General features: G+C 36.6%; 1 protein-coding gene across 3 annotated transcripts; it reads left to right on the top strand.

The window, feature by feature from the left end:
* Positions 1 to 362: 362 nt before the first annotated feature.
* On the top strand, positions 363 to 17919 carry LOC109056004 (rho guanine nucleotide exchange factor 15-like). 3 transcript variants are annotated; one of them, XM_042767570.1, is made up of 16 exons: positions 363 to 734; positions 3171 to 3658; positions 8664 to 9416; positions 10011 to 10062; positions 10193 to 10260; positions 10437 to 10687; positions 11710 to 11870; positions 12233 to 12385; positions 12492 to 12621; positions 13833 to 13907; positions 14355 to 14447; positions 14722 to 14876; positions 15074 to 15238; positions 16697 to 16782; positions 16929 to 17033; positions 17146 to 17919. In XM_042767570.1, exons 2-16 carry the CDS (start codon positions 3256 to 3258, stop codon positions 17307 to 17309), a joined length of 2814 nt encoding a protein of 937 aa, XP_042623504.1. In that variant the 5' UTR covers positions 363 to 734; positions 3171 to 3255; the 3' UTR covers positions 17310 to 17919. The 3 variants fall into 3 exon arrangements, with proteins under 3 accessions (XP_042623504.1, XP_042623505.1, XP_042623506.1); XM_042767571.1 differs by lacking the exons at positions 363 to 734; positions 3171 to 3658 and adding an exon at positions 4688 to 5142; XM_042767572.1 differs by lacking the exons at positions 363 to 734; positions 3171 to 3658 and adding an exon at positions 5710 to 6351.
* The last annotated feature ends 759 nt before the right edge of the window (positions 17920 to 18678 follow it).

Raw genomic sequence — 18678 nt, 5'->3', positions numbered from 1 at the left:
AACTCTGACGCCATCAATATAATTTATTTTCTTAGCACCCCCACATATTGGTCTAGCCCCCCCTTAGCACCGGTTGAGAAAAAAAAATCTGGTGTCGTGCCTGTTCTCACAGTAAAGCATATATATTTTATATATATTCTATGTTATTTTCTATGTTTATTAAACCGTTTTGCTTATAGTAAATAAATGACCATTTCGTAACTAGATGATTTCAGGTTTTACTCTGCTTGATTCCCTTAACCTGACACACACACACACACACACACACACACACACACACACAAACACAAAGAGTCTCCGCTGGGTGGCAGCTAAAGGAGGGTGTGCATAGGCATAAATGGGAAAGGGTAGGGTGAGTTGGGAGGAGGGGATCCACTAATCACACTGTTTCTCTCCCACTGTTCAGATACACGCTCACGAGCAGGAAAACAAAGAGCCGGAGATGCGCGTGGATTTACCGGAGAGGACAACAAAAGAGGGAATATGTAACGTCTGATCAGATCCGTACGGTTATGAAGTTCGTACTGGAATGCGGCGATCTGTTGCTGTCATTTTAAAGAAATGTATTAACATGGGTGACTGTATAACTGTTCGTACACTGCTGTGTTCATGTGCACTGTGAGTGTTACACCACGCCACTCTAATGTTTTTGTTTTTATGAGGAAGTTTGCTCTGGACACGTTTCAGGAATTCGCTTTTCTTTATGGATTATATAGGAGAGTGAAACACATTTGGTGAGTAGTCTGGTGTAATATAACAGATATGACTTTTAGCAGCCTCAGTTGTGAATGCATCTTAACTAATGTTACTTTGTCAGACATACAAAATAATGGCAAATAAAATGAGTCATTGGTTACATCACGTTGCATTGCCACATTCAGTTCACACAGCAGATCCTTAGGAATATTGACTTTTGGATTACATTTTTCATTGGTCCATTGTTTCTGAAACATTGTCAGAAATGATTATGTAAGAAATTAAATGTTAGGTCCGACAACACAAAGGAATTTGTAACCCAATGGATTACAATATCTCAAATACCAAAAAAAAAAAAAAAAAAAAAAACCTTCAAACACACACACATCTGGTTTACTATCCTAGTGGGGACTCTCCATAGGCGTCTCCATTGGTTTTTATTATGTACAAACCGTATATTCTATCTCCCTACACCAACCCTACACCTAAACCTACCTCTCACAGAAAACTTTCTGCATTTTTACATTCTCAAAAAAAATAAAAAAAATAAAAAAAAAATCATTCTGTATGATTTATAAGCTTGTTTATAAACCTCAGTTTAGGTCCCCAGGGTGACACAAGTCCCCATGAGTCTGTGTGTATTCAGGTTTAATCCCCAACAAGATAGAAAAACGTACACACACACACACACTTCTATCGATCTAAAAGGGGACTTATAGACATCTGTTGTTTTTATTTACAGGTAGTTATAAATACTATAATCTAAGTCTAGCAGAAAAGTTTCTGCATTTTTACATAAAAAAATACTGTTTATACATACATACATATATATATATATATATATATATATATATATATATATATATATATATATATATATATATATATATATATATCCCAATGATTCTCAGGAATTTGAAAGCAAAGCCAAGGTTCACAACAGGAAAGGAAGATTCCATTCGCAAGATGTTTATAGGTGGGAGGGGAAGTGTCTTGTACACATTTCTGGAAAAAACTGCCCAGCAGGGGATACTTGGGTGTCCTGTTGCTTTAGGGGATGTTTATACCTTATTAAAGTTTGAAATATCAGAAGGATGTAAAAATGCCGAAACATTAACGCCCTTCTAATGGTAACCTTTCCAAGCATCCTGTTTCACCCCATGGGAAAGCATTTCTCTCTGGTATTCTTTAATGTTGAGCTTTGTATGTTCAGGATATCAAATGAAATCACAGCAGCACAGTATAGAGAACTTGACAGACCTGCTTAGTCTGTCTGAGGGGTGCAAGTCAAGTGAAATCAGTGACGCCAAAGTTCAACCTGCATGTAGAATTACTGACAAAGGAAGTCATGTTGACACACCCTTTACCTTCCAAAATATCCAGAATGGGTTTATTCCAAGCCAAGATTGCCAGTCAGTTCCATTCAAGTCATTAGTATTGTTTTTAAATAAGGAGAAACAATAAGCAATTTTATATAAACACCTAATCATATTACTTTAATCTCATCATGCATTCCTAAGACATGCATAGGCTTTTATAATCCAAAAGGTCAAAGAACCTGGCACTTTACAAACATGACATACAAACACATTCCTAGCTATATTTCATACTGTTTCCAGCATGCTGTTTCGCTAAAGAACCAGTCTGATTGCAAGTTCAGCTCCTATTTTATACGAAAGTGTGACATGTAAGAGCAAAGTCCAGTGTGTTTGTACCTGTACGGTTTGAGGCAACTCAAGTACAAAGATCACTGTGCCCTTTATTTTATTTAATGAGTTACCAGACGGTAATCGTCTTGACAAATATATATGTAGTTCTGAGGACTTTGTCTCTGACTGAGGTTTCAATGACAGTACTCTTCATGAGGGATATGAAACTGAAAGAATGAAAACTAGGGTTGGACAATATATTGGTACTATATCTGTTATTGGCTGTAGTTATTTCTGTACTGTATATTAAAATATTGTGATGTCACTTGTAGCATTTAAAATGACTTATTTTGGTTTTAGTGTTTTAATTGTACAAAATAAGATAAATGAGCATGAAATGAAAATTCCTCTATTTTCTAAATGCATGTTTTAAATCTGAATAATTCATCTGCGAGACTCCGATAATCTAGTCCTGCCTCTTCACATTCACACAGTTCACATTCATGTGCCTCCACTTTTATGTGCAACGCCTATTTTTCAAAAATCCAATCAACAAATTGATACATACAACCAAGTCACCCCACTACATTTTTTCATGTTTGATTAATTTGTTAGACTCGGAATTCCGTTTAATTGTGACTTTAACATCGCCCATTTATTGTCCATTACTTGAAAATAATGGTCAGTTTAGCAGAATTAGCCAGAATTGTAATATATCTAATGAAAACAATGCAATGTCAGGTGTTCTGGGATTGATTAAATGATGGAAAGAGTTTGTTAAGGTGCATCAGTAATGTTTAATGCCCTAATTATTTGTTACTGCAGGTTGAAGATTGAAGGCCCTCTGTGACCCTGCTGCATGGCCTCATATTGGCCAGGTTGCTTTGGTTAAAACATCAAAACCATCAAGATGTCTTCTCAAGAGTCTCCGCATCTGGCTTCAAAACCTGAGGTTAAACAAAGACCCCCGATTCCCACTAAGCCATCCAATAATACCTCAGACACGTCATCTGTGGAAGGTGCAACCTCACAGAACTCTGGGAATGTCAAAAAGATAGTCAACAAATTTAGCAAGCCAGAGACTAAGATTCCTAGTGGAGATACACCAAAGAGCACCAGCATAGAATGGAGACAACAAAGACCTCCTGCAATAAAGCCCAGACGCAAATTGAGAAGTTCTTCCCTCACCAGCGCTGGCAAGGCACCTCCTCTGCCTCCAAAGACCAGACAAAATCACAGTGGACAGAAAGACGAGGTGGACAGCCAAGAGAGACAAGAAGGAGCTTTGAGTGCTGTTGATGGAGGCCGTTCAGGTATGGTGTATTTACTTTCATTTTCAGGATTTGTTTGACCTACTTCCATTAAATACCTATGCATGTTTCCAGGAAGTTTCTTTCACAATATTCAGTCACAGCATTTTAAATAGCAGTAAACTTAAAGGAATAGTTTGCTGAAATTTGCTCACCTTTAGGCCAACCAATATGTAAATGAGACTGAGATTTGGAGAAATTTAGCATTACATTACTTACTTACCAGTGTATCCTCTGCAGTGAATGGGTTAATGGAATGAGAGTTCAAACAATTGATAAAAGCATCCCAATAATCCTCAAGTAATCCACAAGACTCCAGTCTGTCAGTTAATGTCTTGTGAAGCAAAAAGCTGTGTTTTTCTCTCGTGAATGTAAATTGCTAGTTCACTTCCAATTAAATTGATCAACTTTTTTGTATTGGATGTTTTAGTTAGTTTGTTAATTTTTTTATTGCTAATTCAATGAAGCTTAATTCAGGCATAACAAATCGGAGGTCATTTTGTTGTTGGTTGGTCAGTAGGATTATACAGTCTGTGTCGTCTGCTGAACACTTGGACAGATGGGTGTGGGGGATAAAATAACCCCTCTTGGAATTAATTATATTAAAACTACACTACTGTTCAAAAATTTGGGGGCAACACCAAGACTGCACTTATTTGATCAAAAATACAGTAAAAACAGTAATGATGAATAAAAAGCTTGAAAGCTTTTTCCACAATATGTATTAAGGTTGGAGAGCATGACTAAATATTTTATTATGGCAGGAGTAAATGGTGTTGTTTTGGTGGAAATAACTCTGGAATTTTACCTTTTTTTTTGGAACTTGATGGACTCAACACTGAAACAAAAGAATGATAGGCTAAACCAAAAAAAAAAAAGGATAAATATGATCAGTACTGCACATATATTTTCTATATTATATGTTCAGTACTGAGTCATATTTATGCAATATTATATTTTGTTAGCAATTCAGTTGTCTGCCTCACTAAAGACTTACTTAGAATAAAGTCTGTTTCAAAGTTTAAGAGCCATAACCGGAATAATACTTTTTTTTTTTTTTCATAACATTCCTCTATGGGACATCATCTGAGAATATAGTGTTCATAAAACTCTTTTACAGTGACAATTATGTGAACTGAGCTAGTTTGACTGTCTTAGAGGCTTGAAAGTAACATGCAAGTGGACCTTAAGTGATTACTGGGGTAATAAACCGGTGTCCTACCCTTAAGTTCGTGCACTCAACTAGTCCAGAATCTGAGAGAGCTTAGAGCAGGTCGGTCACTGGTATAGTGAAATGGCAGAAGGGCTAAAACGAGCATTTGGCAAGATTAAGCAAAATGTATTTGAGGCGATTGAAGATCTTCGGGTTAAGGAGGGGGAGGAGGGATCGACACAGCGCAAAGGTTCCATGCAGAAGTTGACGGCACTGATAACAGCAGGCTCGAAGGGGGAGGTGGACCTGTCAAAGCAGAAGCAGAGACGAGATGGTAATCTAAGATCTTATACACTGGAAATGGGAAAGGATATGAAGATATGAAGCCTTTCCAGAGCAATATAATGTTTAGAGTACCGCAAAGACATTCAGTCATGGTACTACTAAGGGTTATAGAGTCAGTCTTTGCTGCAACTTGTTTTGCATATGTTTATGTAAGAGCCAAAGATACTTAAGAGCATCCATAAAGAAAAATACAGTGCATAAATCAAGGTTTAGAAATGTAGTCTTTGTACCATATTTGTTTCATATGATTTAGAAAACTTTTCTGCTGTTTTAAAAGTAGTTTAAATGTAATGAAAATGTCATGTGGTATAACCATAAAGTAAAAAGTAATAAAAATGTTCTAACCTCTTGAATACATCTTAATCTTAACAATTTGTAACATTTTCTGAAATGAAGAATTCCAGGATGGAAATCTAAACATTGGATAAAGCCAGATTCAAAATGATTGCTTCATTTTGTTGACATAGTAGAGTTAAAGGTTAACAACCACAAAAATACAAACAATGGTTTTCCTAGTGTCTTGCCTTATAGTTAAAATAGCATTTAATAACACAAACTAACCTTCAGGGGTTCTTTACTGACATGTTTTTTTCTATTATAATAGCAGGACAGTTACAGTCAAAATTATTCAACCCCCACATGTTCATTGGCAAAATGTTGACTTTCATCTGTTTGCAATGAACAAATCAAACAAAAGTATCTTAAATAGTTCAACACAGCAAATGTTTCAAGTGGTTTCCCCAAATTCAACTGAAAATACAACAAAATACAGTCTCAGTCAGAACTATTCAACCCACTGAACAGAATCCCACACAACAGCACAAATCTGCAAAACAGGTGTTGTCTCAAGCACACCTGTTGCAATTAATCAAGGGCTTCATTAGTTTCACCAGGTGTGCTTGAGGAGAAACACGTGAAATACCTGAGTTGGAAGAATGGTCCAAAAAGAGATCATCATCCTTCACAAACAATGAACAGGATACAAAACTAAAGTGAAGGCACTGAATGTTCATAGAGACAATGTTGGAAGCATAGTTCGCAAGTTCAAACATAAGGGAACAGTGGTTACAGAAAAAGTAAGCTGTCAATGGCTGCAACCAGATTTCTGAGAAGGCAGGTTCAGAAAAACCCTTGAGTGACTGCAAAAGATCTGCAGCAAGACTTGGTGGCAACAGGCACTGAGGTTTCAGTTTGCACAGTAAGGTGCATTAAAGGGATAGTTCACCCAAAAATCAAAATTATGTCATTAATGACTCACCCTCATGTCGTTCCAAACCCGTGAGACCTCCGTTCATCTTCGGAACACAGTATAAGATATTTTAGATTTAGTCCGAGAGCTTTCTGTCCCTCCATTGAGAATGTATGTACGGTATACTGTCCACGTCCAGAAAGGTAATAAAAACATCTTCAAAGTAGTCCATGTGACATCAGAGGGTCCGTTAGAATTTTTTCAAGCATCGAAAATACATTTTGGTCCAAAAATATCAAAAACTACGACTTTATTCAGCATTGACTTCTCTCCCGGGTCTGTTATGAGCGCGTTCACAACGCTGCAGTTTAGTGATATCCGGTTCGCGAACGAATCACTCGATTTAACCGGATCTTCTTGAACCAGTTCACCAAATCGAACTGAATCGTTTGAAACGGTTCGCGTCAACAATAAGCATTAATCCACAAATGACTTAAGCTGTTAACTTTTTTCAAATAAACCAATATCCCGGAGTAATTCATTTACTCAAACAGTACACTGACTGAACCGAGCCAGATAACGAACGAAACATTGACTCGTTCTCGAGTCAAGAACCTTTTCTGTCGGACGCGTCCGGTTCGAGAACCGAGGAGCTGATGATACTGCGCATGCGTGATTCAGACTGACACACAGCGCGTCTGAACCGAACTGGTTCTTTTGGTGACTGATTCTGAACCGATTCTGTGCTAATGTTATGAGCGCGGGTAAACCGAAGGCTTGAATCAAGGGCAATCATCGCCAATGAAGTCATTACGTCGAGCGCAAAAGCACTGGTGAACCGTTTTCGGCAACCGGTTTATTGAATCAAACTGTCCGAAAGAACCGGTTCGCGGAGAAGAACAGAACTTCCCATCACTACCGGTGATCCGAAAACCGATGCAACCGGTTCTTGACTCGAGAACGAGTCAATGTTTCGTTCGTTATCTGGCTCGGTTCAGTCAGTGTACTGTTTGAGTAAATGAATTACTCCGGGATATTGGTTTATTTGAACTCAGAGGGAGTGTCAGCCATGTTAAAAAAGTTAACAGTTTAAGTAATTTGTGGATTAATGCTTATTGTTGACGCGAACCGTTTTCAAACGATTCAGTTCGATTTGGTGAACTGGTTCAAGAAGATCCGGTTACATCGAGTGATTCGTTCGCGAACCGGATATCACTAAACTGCAGTGTTGTGAACGCGCTCATAACAGACCCGGGAGAGAAGTCAATGCTGAATAAAGTCGTAGTTTTTGATATTTTTGGACCAAAATGTATTTTCGATGCTTCAAAAAATTTCTAACGGACCCTCTGATGTCACATGGACTACTTTGAAGATGTTTTTATTACCTTTCTGGACGTGGACAGTATACCGTACATACATTCTCAATGGAGGGACAGAAAGCTCTCGAACTAAATCTAAAATATCTTAAACTGTGTTCCGAAGATGAACGGAGGTCTCACGGGTTTGGAACGACATGAGGGTGAGTCATTAATGACATAATTTTGATTTTTGGGTGAACTATCCCTTTAATGCAGGCCGTTTCCATGCCAAAACTCCAAGATGATGGCTCCAATTTTGCACAAAATCACATAAATAAGCCACAGAAGTTTTGGGATTCTGTTCTGTGGAATGATGAAACAAAACTGTAACTTCTTGGCTCGATGGATCAGCAGTATGTCTGGAGGAAGAAGAATGAATCATAGACTGAAAAGAACACTGCCTACAGTTAAAGGGATACTCCACCCCAAAATGAAAATTTTGTCATTAATTACTTACCCCCATGTCGTTCCAAACCTGTAAAGGCTTTGTTTGTTTTCGGACCACAATTTAAGATATTTTGGATGAGAATCGGGAGTCCTGTGTCTGTCCCATCTTTTTAAGCATGGTGGTGGCTCGGTGATGCACTGGGGCTGCTTTGCATTTTTGAAGAATAAGTGGGGAAACCACTTGAAACATTTGCTGTATTTCGTTATTCAATTACTTTTGTTTGATTTGTTCATTGTAAAGTCTGTACATTTTGCCAGTAAACCTGATTTGTAATGGGGGTTGAAAAAGTTTGATTGCAACTGTAAGTCATCCTGACATTTTTGACATTTTCAAAAAATATTTCTGATTGATTTTTAATACAAAAACATGCATAGTCATATTCCGGTCATTGAGTGAATTGCATTTTTAATGTATTTATGAAAAATAATAGCAAAAAAAAAAAAAAAATAGCATCATGTTATTGACCCATCTTAAAGTTCATTCAAAGCCTTACCATAATCCATATCCTCTTCTAGCTCCTGATGGAAAAGAAGGCGGCAAACTGCGAGAAGAGCAGGATTCCAGCCCTCTTCCAGAGCCTCAGTGTGAGAAGAACTGCGGCTGTATATGTCACCTGCAGAAGCCTGGCATGAAGCTCGTATGGGTGCCAATAAGCGAGCAGGATGATGACGAGGGTAAAGATGATGAGATTGAATACAGTGACACGGAGGATCAGAACAAAAGCGGAGAGGGAGAGAATGAAGACAATTCAAATAAGGAGTCGGATTCTTTGAGTGAGTCAATAGCTGAAGATGAGAACAAGAAGGAGGAACTGCAAGTTAAAAAAGGCAAGTTTCAGGAGACTCGAAACCTAATAGAACAGCAGCTGAGGAGGAAATCAGACCCTGGACCTCCAACGTTGATCGCCTCTGTTGTCCCATTTCCTCAGACTCCTCTAAACGTCCCCAAAGATCAGTCTTTGGAGGAGCCAGAGGAGTCCATCTACGATGTTAGCCTGGAGGTGGTCATTCCACCCAGACCTCAGAAGGGGTCGGACACTGTAAGCAAGGACTCACCTCCAGCCATTCCTCCCAGGATGCCTTTAGATAACAGGGGTCCACCTCGCATTATTCTGCCTCAGCCTCTAGCACGCCCTGGCTCCCCTCTGCTTCCCCCTAAAAAGTGCAGCCCACCTGCCAGTCCCCGTCCACAAAGAGCTCCACCACCACCGCCAGCCAAGACCTATGAGAACGGAAGACGCCTCAGCAGTTATTCTCTCAAATCTATAGGTACATAAAGACATTCAAAGCAGGCATGGAATCAAAATGCACCCTATTTATGTTCTTTAAAAAAAATCAAAATTGAAAATTATGTCTTCAATGTTCCAAACTGTGTTATTTTATATACATATTATTTGTTAATATTTTGAATTCGCTTTTATTTTTATATTTTCAGTTTTTAATTTCCTTTTAGCAATTTTGTTATTTGATTTGGACATTTTTATTATTATTATTTTAAATATTTCTATTTAGTTTTCTTTTTATTTTAGTTGTAATCATTTCAGTACTTTTATTTACTAAAGGACTTTTATTTCAGTAAGTAATATGCACCAGTAACTAACAATGAGCAAGACATTTGTTACAGTATTTTTAATTTTTGCTAACGTTCATTGTTAGTTCATGTTAGCTCAGTTCTTAAATAATATTAGCAGATAAAACTTTTGATTTCAATAATGTATTAGTAAATGTTCAAATTAACGTCAACTTATTCAAATTGATCAAAAGCTTAAAGCGATAGTTCACCCGAAACTAAAGTGATAGTTAAGTCTGTGTATTTGTTTTATGGTACTTAATTGTTGGTTTCTCCTTTGTTGACATCAACAGATGAGAATGACAGTGCAGGGGCTGATGGGGAAAAATGTGGATCCACTGAGAAGTATATATGTTTATGTTTTTTATATTTCTTTCACCTCTCAAAGAGTCTCTGCTCTCTTAAGCTTTAATATTGTAGTCACACAACTGTCATATTTGTCTTTACTATGTGTGTAACTCAATCTCTGTCTCAGCTCTAGATCTCCACGAGTCATTCCACATCACCAAAAATCTGTTGACTTGGAAGCTGGGGCGTCTGAGGGTATCATTTTTTTCTAAATTAATAAATTACCAGTTTTAAATTGAAAATTGTAAGGCAGATGAAAGTTAAGAAAGAAGCACTATAAAGAAATTGTGAAGAATGGTGTCATTCATATATTTCTCAATAAATAGATTTTAGGGGGTTGAGTTTAATGCCATATTTTCTGACCCTTGCAGAGCTGTATCAGTTTTACACAGAAACATATATACACAAGGAGATCAGGAGGACAGTATGTCGCAACATCAGTAAAACCAGCATGGACTTCCAGATGGACCCACACAATACATCCAGCCCAGAGAAAGGAGAAAAACACAGATCCAGTAGTGTTCCAAATCTCAAGCAGGCCAATTTATGGCGGGAGCAGCAAACAGTACGAGACAGTGGTGTCTTGCAGACCCTAAGTTCAGAGGAGTGCAAGTACCAAGAGGTGAGCAGAAATCCTCAATGAACACGGAGGAGAGCATGTACTTCTTAGCAAGTGCTGAGATGACAGAATATGTGTTTGGGAATATGGAAAAAGTGATTTGAGAGGAAACGAGAAGAAAGAGAGGATGGAAATCTCTAAGAGAAGACAGGATGGAAAGGGGTGAATGGGAAAGGAAGTATGAAGAGTGTTCATCTCACAAATATGTACATATACACTACTGTTCAAAAGATTGGGGTCAGTAAGATTGTTTTAAGTCTCTAATGCTCACCAAGGCTGCAGTTATTTGATCAAAAGTATATTAAAAACAGTAAAACTGTCAAATATTATTACAATAAAAATTTTTCTTTTACTATATTTTTAAATGTAATTTATTCCTGTGATGGCAAAGCTGAATTTTCAGAAACATTTCTTATTATTGGGGAAATGTTGAAAACAGTTGTACTGCATTTATTATAAATGTCTTCAAAATAATAATAAATAGTTGATTTCTTTTGATCAATTTAATGCATTCCTAATGAATGCATCCTTGTTTTAAAAAAAAAATAATAATTGTTTTGAACAGTAGTGAATTTAACTACTGAATAGAAAATTAAGGCACTGTGGATAGAGAACATTAAGTTTTTTTTTTCCTTGTCAATTAATGACCATAATGCAACAAAATCCCATTCTTATTGCTGTAATGTAATGTGTTTTTAAACAAAGTGTTGTTTTAATAAACTATTTATAAGTGTTAAAAAATTACTACATAAAAAAAAAAATGTAGATGCATTATAGTAATCAGGGAATTTTGAGGGAAAATTTTCTCAATTGTTCTAAAAATAATTTCAAAATGCACCAAAAAATATTAATAGTACAAACGTATTATTTTCTATATTCAGTTTTTTTAATTGTATTAATACATTACAAGAAGTGCAATAACACAATACAGTGTAATACAATACAGAAGATAAAAGTGAAATTACTAAATTGAAGAGTAAGTTGCATTTAAATAATAATTATGTTTTCCCCTTCTCTGTGTGTAGAGCATGTTCGAGGTGATTACATCAGAAATGTCGTATTTGCGCTCTCTGCGTGTCATAACAGATCATTTTATGGAGTCAAGTGAGTTGAATGACACTCTTATTAACATGGACAAAAAAACCCTCTTCTCGAACATTCTGCGCATCCGAGAGGTCAGCGAGAGGTGAGTACCTGTGTGTGTAAAATGCAGACACTTACAGTTTAGATTTGCTGAAATAGCACTGCCTGAACCCACAAATTAGTTTGGTTTGTATACATGAACCCCTTAGACTATATTTGCAAAATTGTTATTTTACTGCTACAAATGCTTTGCCAGGTGTAACCCATCAGAGTTTGCTGACACAGCGGCGTTTGATGTTTTATTACAATAATTAGAGTAGAAAACGATTAAACATGAAATCTCAGGAGGATAAATACATCATCATCTAATAGTCTAATGCTTCGACAATGCAGTGTAGCCTGTTAAACAAGTCACAGCATTACAAACATTAATTTACAAATACCATTGTCTATTGATATTCACAGGTTTCTAAAGGACCTAGAGGAGCGTGTAGATGAGAGTGTCATCATTTCTGACATCTGTGACATCATCCACTATCATGCCCAACATCATTTTCCTGCGTATATCGACTATGTTCGAAACCAGATTTATCAGGAAAAGACCTACAGTAATCTCATGTGAGAAACTCATACGTCTACACACACAAGCAAGGACTCAAAAACTGTTTTTTTTAATCATCCATTTAAATGTATTTTGTATTCTCTCACCTAATATCTGTCACAGGCAAACTAACACTCAATTTGCGACTGTAATCACCCGACTCCAGGAGTCGCCCATTTGTCAACGACTGCCCTTCATGTCCTTCATGTTGCTGCCCTTCCAGCGAATCACACGCATTAAAATGCTCATCGAGGTGGGTGAATAACTCACATAATCCACCTTAGAATGCTCTTCTTTTGAACTGTCTATTCGTCTAAGAATCCTGAAAAAAATGTATCACACTTTCCACAAAAATACTAAGCAGCCTTGACCGTTTTCAACATTGTTGAAAGAAGAATGTATCTTGAGCAACAGAGGATCATATGAAGGATCATATGATAGTGAAAAAACTGCTGAAAAATCAGCTTTGTCATCACAGGAATAAATTACATTTTAAAATATATTAAAATAGAAAACAATCATTTTAAATTGCATTAAAGGGATACTCTACCCCCCCAAAATTTGTCATTAATCACTTACCCCCATGTCGTTCCAAACCAATTTAAGATATTTTGGATGAAAACCTGGAGGCTTGAGACTGTCCCATAGACTGCCAAATAAATAACAGTGTCAAGGTCCATAAAAGGTATGAAAGTTGTCGTCAGAATACTCCATCTGCCATCAGACGTGCAATCTGGGTTATATGAAGCAACGGGAACACTTTTTGTAAGCGAAAAAGCGAAAAAAAAAACCAATAATAACAACTTTATTCAATAATTCCTTTGTCAACGGTCTCCTCTGTGCATATCACTGTATGCTGTGTATGCTCTTCTGTATCATCCGCGCCACAAGAATGCGCTGTTTCTACGTGTATTTAGCTTTGATTTGAAATAAAACCGCACATCCTTGTGGCGTGGATGACACAGAAGAGCATACACAGCAGACGGTGATATGGAGAGACATAGAGGAGACCGTTGACAAAGGAATTATTGAATAAAGTCATTATTTTTGTTTTCTTCGCTTACAAAAACTGACAGTCTCAAGCCTCCAGGTTTTCATCCAAAATATCTTAAATTGTGTTCCGAAGACGAACAGAGCTTTTACGGGTTTGGAACGACATGGTGGTAAGAGATTAATGACAAAATTTTCATTTTGGGGTGGAGTATCCCTTTAATATTTCACAATTTTACTGTATTTTTGATCAAATAAATGCAGCCTTGGTGAGCATAAGAAACGTCTTTCAAAAACATATCTTAATGACCCCAATATTGTAAACTGTAGAATGTATGTAAAAGGTTTTTTTTTTTCACAATTATACTTGGTTTGTAAGACATCACATTATTATCAAGCTGAGTTGTCTTAAAGTGATCCTGGTAATATGAAGATAATTCTGATTTGTAAAAAATTCTTTTTTTCTTTCATCAGAACATCCTAAAGAGAACAGCCGTCGGGACGGATAAGGAACAAACAGCTTCTAAAGCTCTGGACTCTGTGTCCAAGGTATGCACCCTGTTTTTCCTCTCATTATAAAGCCACTCCTCACCCACTGATCTATGATCAAACTAGACCTCATTGTTCTCAAAATAGCCTATTAGAGAGGAAGATAAAAGGAAAAGAGCGAGAATGAGGGGGGAGAGAGAGTGGAAAACAAAGGTAAATGCAGGTCGGCTCACTAGAAATATATGTTTCAGATTATATAAGGCTGCCATAATTTAGTTAGAGTCAAGGATAACTACTGTAATAAAGTAGATTTTATAGCATTAGGCAAATAAAGGACTTTTTTTGTTCATGAAGGAACCAAAATAGGTCATGTTTAATGTTTGCCATGTCATGATGTATTCAGTTTCATTTGTCTGCATGGAAAGAATGTTTTGGTGATTGTGTGTATTGTTTATGGCTGTGTTGTCAGATGTGATCTTAAAAAACTTCTCACGCATATCCTCACAGATCATTGAAGAATGTAATACTCAGGTTGGTAAAATGAAGCAGATGGAGGAACTGATTCAGATTAATGGTATGCTGGAGTTCGACAAACTAAAGGTGAGCAATTGATTGTTGTTTTAATGAAACCGTTGGTTACAGTGAGATTTAAAATTCAGAGACCCCTAGTGAAAGTTGCTCTGATTTTATTTTTTAATAATGAAAAAAATGACAAATTATATGAGCTTAAAAAAGTATTAAAAAAATAATTAAAATGAATTTCAGAAATGCAAAACTTTTGATTAGTGACCTAAAATAGTTTAGAATCTTAATTATTATGGTTTAAAATCATGAAATGTTTTTTGAAATAAAAATTGTATTAAAAACTATTCAGGCAGTGCCAATTGTCTCTCAAACACGATATTTGGAGAAACGAGGAGAGCTTCAGGAAGTAAACAGAGGAGGAACATTCTTGAACCTCCGCCCCAAATTCAGCCCCGTCTACCTCTTTCTCTTCAATGACCTGCTTATCATTGCCAGCAAGAAAAGGTAGAAAGCTGAAAAACCTGTTTGTTTTATGAGGGTTACAAAACACTGCATTATGTTGACACGCCATTTATTTGTATTCACTTTTTAATTATGGTTTAAATAGTATCACACCTTTTTCAATAACTGTTTCACTAATCCTATTGTTTCTGAATCAGACTTCACTCATTTATTTCGTCTTCTCTTTCCCCGTGCTGCAGTTCTGAGCGGTATGTAGTCCTTGATCATGCCCATCGCTCCCTGGTCCAGGTTCAGCCTTTCAGGGAGGACACAGCTGTCCTAAACATTGAGCACAGCTTCTGTCTGACACTGCTGGAGAATCATCAGGGACGCCAGATGGAGAGAGTTTTGAAAGCTCCTACACAGTGCGTGCATATTATTTATTTTACTCAACCGAGATTTTTTTTTTCTGTAATTCACATATACAAGTCTTTTCAATGTACACTACCATTTAAACATTGTTTTTTTTCTTTTTCTATATATATATTTTTTAACATTTTGAATATGTTTACCAAGGCTGCAATTATTTGATCAAAAATGCTGTAAAAAAAAAAAAGTAAAATGAAATAACTTTAAAAGAACTGTTTTATATTTTAATATATTTTAAAATGAAATTTATTCCTGTGATAGCAAAGCTAAAGCAGCCTTTAATTCAGTCATCAGTGTCACATGATCCTTCAGAAATCATTCAATATACTAATTTGCTGCTCAGTAAACGTTCCTTATAATGAATATTGAAGAAAAAAATTGTTATACATCAATAAAATAATCTTAAATAAATAATTTTTTTCAAAATTACATCAATTATTCTCAAAAAGAAACACTCCAAACCAAAGTGTCTTAAAGGGATACTCCACCCCAAAATGAAAATTTTGTCATTAATCACTTACCCCCATGATGTTCCAAACCCGTAAAAAGCTTTGTTCCTCTTCGGAACACAATTTAAGATATTTTGGATGAAAACCGGGAGGCTTGAGACTGTCCAATAGACTGCCAAATAAATAACAGTGTCAAGGTCCAGAAAAGTATGAAAGACATCGTCAGAATAGTCCATCTGCCATCAGACGTGCAATCTGGGTTATATGAAGCGAAGGGAACACTTTTTGTAAGCGAAGAAAACAAAAATAACGTTTTTATTCAACAATTCCTTTGTCAACAGTCTCCTCTGTGTCTCTCCATATCACCGTATGCCCTTCTGTATCAGCCGTGCCACAAGGATGCGCTGTTTCTACGTGTATTTAGCTTTGATTTGAAAGAAAACAGTGCATCCTTGTGGCCTGGCTGATACAGAAGAGCATACGCAGCATACGGTGATATGGAGAGACAGTGTAATTTATTTGGCAGTCTATGGGACAGTCACAGGCCTCCCGGTTTTCATCCAAAATATCTTAAATTGTGTTCCGAAGATGAACGAAGCTTTTATGGGTTTGGAACGACATGGGGTAAGTGATTAATGACAAAATTTTCATTTTGGGGTGAAGTATCCCTTTAACTCTCACTATTGATCAATGTACTGCACCCCTGCTGAATAAAAGTAATAATAAAAAAAAAAAATAAAAAAACTTTCCCAAAATGTTTGGTGTATGTATAATCATTGCATTAAAAGGAATACAAATGTACAAAAAAATAATAATTTAATATTAACAATGTATCAGAATGTACAGTATGTACCACAATTTTGGGGGGGGGGAAATGCTTTTTTTTTTTCAATTTTGTATAAATCATAAATGTAATCTTCAGTATTATATAGTCAGTTTGACTATAAGGATGTACGCTGCTTTTAAAGACTGTATATGTCACTTTTCTTCAATCTCTCCAATCAGATCTGACCTGCACAGGTGGTTGGCAGCATTCCCCAATCCTGACAACCCCCACAATGATCAAGAAGAAGTCATATATGAAGATTGGGGTAAGTGTGGGTGCTTATTTCTCTGAGCCGCTCAGGTTTATATTCATATGTGACGTGTCAGTGCTTGCCTTTTCTTTTATTTTGATCACATTCTTTTCTCTCTACAGATAACTTTCTTTCTAACCATATGTGTCTTTGTGTGACAGATTGCCCTCAGGTGCAGTGTGTGGAGCAGTATGTGGCAAACCAAGCAGATGAATTAAATCTGGAGCCCACAGAGATCATTAACGTCGTGCGCAAAACCAACGAAGGTGTGTCACACTATACAGTACCTTCCATTTATCGGAAGCACATCTGACATGTTGAAATGTGTTTTCGAATTTATTTTTGTTCATCCATCTGACCACTTCTTGCCTTCTTTAGGATGGTGTGAAGGAATCCGTCTATCTGATGGACAGAAAGGCTGGTTTCCGGAAGCAAATGTACTGGAAATCACCAACGAGCACGTCCGGCGACGCAACCTCCGAGAGCGATACCGTGTTATCCAGGCTGCCGGCATCGTCGCCAAGACTCAGACTATGGCATAGACTAAATCAACTGCATCCTGGCAGATCGAGAGTTCTTAAAATGGGAGGAGTCTTTTAAACTGTAGACCTTTGATACAGGCACAATACAGACGGGAAGTGTTTTGAATGTATTTTGAATGTAAAAAAAAAAAAAAAAGAACATATGAAAGTCACTTGTTTTTGTACAACACAAAAGTCTCTTTGGCACTTGTTTAACTAAATCTCATTTAAAGGTGTCCATTTTATTAAAATGTTCTGTTGTTTTGGATCCTAATATGGAATGTACATTATTTCAAAAACGTATGTGTGTGTGCGTGTGTGTGTGTACAGGTATGAGTCTGTGCGTGCTTGTAATGTTTAGCACTTCTTGTAAGAATGCCAGACTACTGAAATTCCAGTTAAGCGGAGCAGAAGGGTTAAATGGCGCAGTTTGATATGTCAGATGATAACATATCATGTGATCTGATTGGTTGGTTGGTGCTCACATGCTCTGATCAGGATGTGTGACACAACCTGCATGACTAGTCTTCAGTTTTTAATGTAAGCACTGAATGTGCACAAATCAGCTTGTGTTTACCATAAACAGAATGTGTTTATGCTATGGTACATTAAAATGGAATGTTTTTATACAGTTGGACTGATAAATCGATATCGTCAGCCCAGACAGAAAAAATGTCCTTGTGTAATTTTTCATAATTTAATCACCTCATGCCCTTCCAAACCTGTATAACTTTCTGTCTTCTGTAGAAAACAAAATGCTCTTTTCCATTTAGAATGACATAAAGGTAAGTATATATTAAAAAGTGTATCATGATCTGCTACACTTATGTGATTCATGCTTACAATTTGCTGACTTCTCAGAAATGGCATATTCACCTGCTCAGTTAAAGCCACACCCTTGTTTTGTGAGACTGTGTGGGCATGGGAGTTAGTATAAATGTACATTAAACTCTTTGTTTTTGATGTTTAAACATGATGGGGAGTAATTTTAACCCCTTTATAATTATGTCCTGGGAACAGTTTAACCCTGGAAAACAATAAGAGTTATCTTTATGTAACAATGTAAAACTTGACTATTGAAATAGGCCTCTTTTTTTAATCAAATGGATTAGTTTATTGAACCATTGGACAAACTATAAAAGAAAATCTCAAATACAGCGTGCAAATGTACCATAATCTCTGAAGCTGGACATTGTTGGGATTTTACTAAAAAGGCTTTTGCTTACTTTAACTTACCAAAACAGTATGAACCATCAGTCAGAAAGCATGTAGAACATTATGTACAACAGGTTTTTTTTTTTTTTTTTTTTTTTAACAATTTTAATTATTTTGATAATTTGAGGACCTAGAGGAGATCTTTATGCCCCTGGCGCCATCTAATGGTCAATGT

The sequence above is a fragment of the Cyprinus carpio genome, chromosome A12, assembly GCF_018340385.1.
Source record: "Cyprinus carpio isolate SPL01 chromosome A12, ASM1834038v1, whole genome shotgun sequence".
Lineage (NCBI taxonomy): Eukaryota > Metazoa > Chordata > Actinopteri > Cypriniformes > Cyprinidae > Cyprinus > Cyprinus carpio.
The sequence above is the reverse complement of the archived record's forward strand: the minus strand, read 5'-3'. Positions and strand labels throughout refer to the sequence as shown.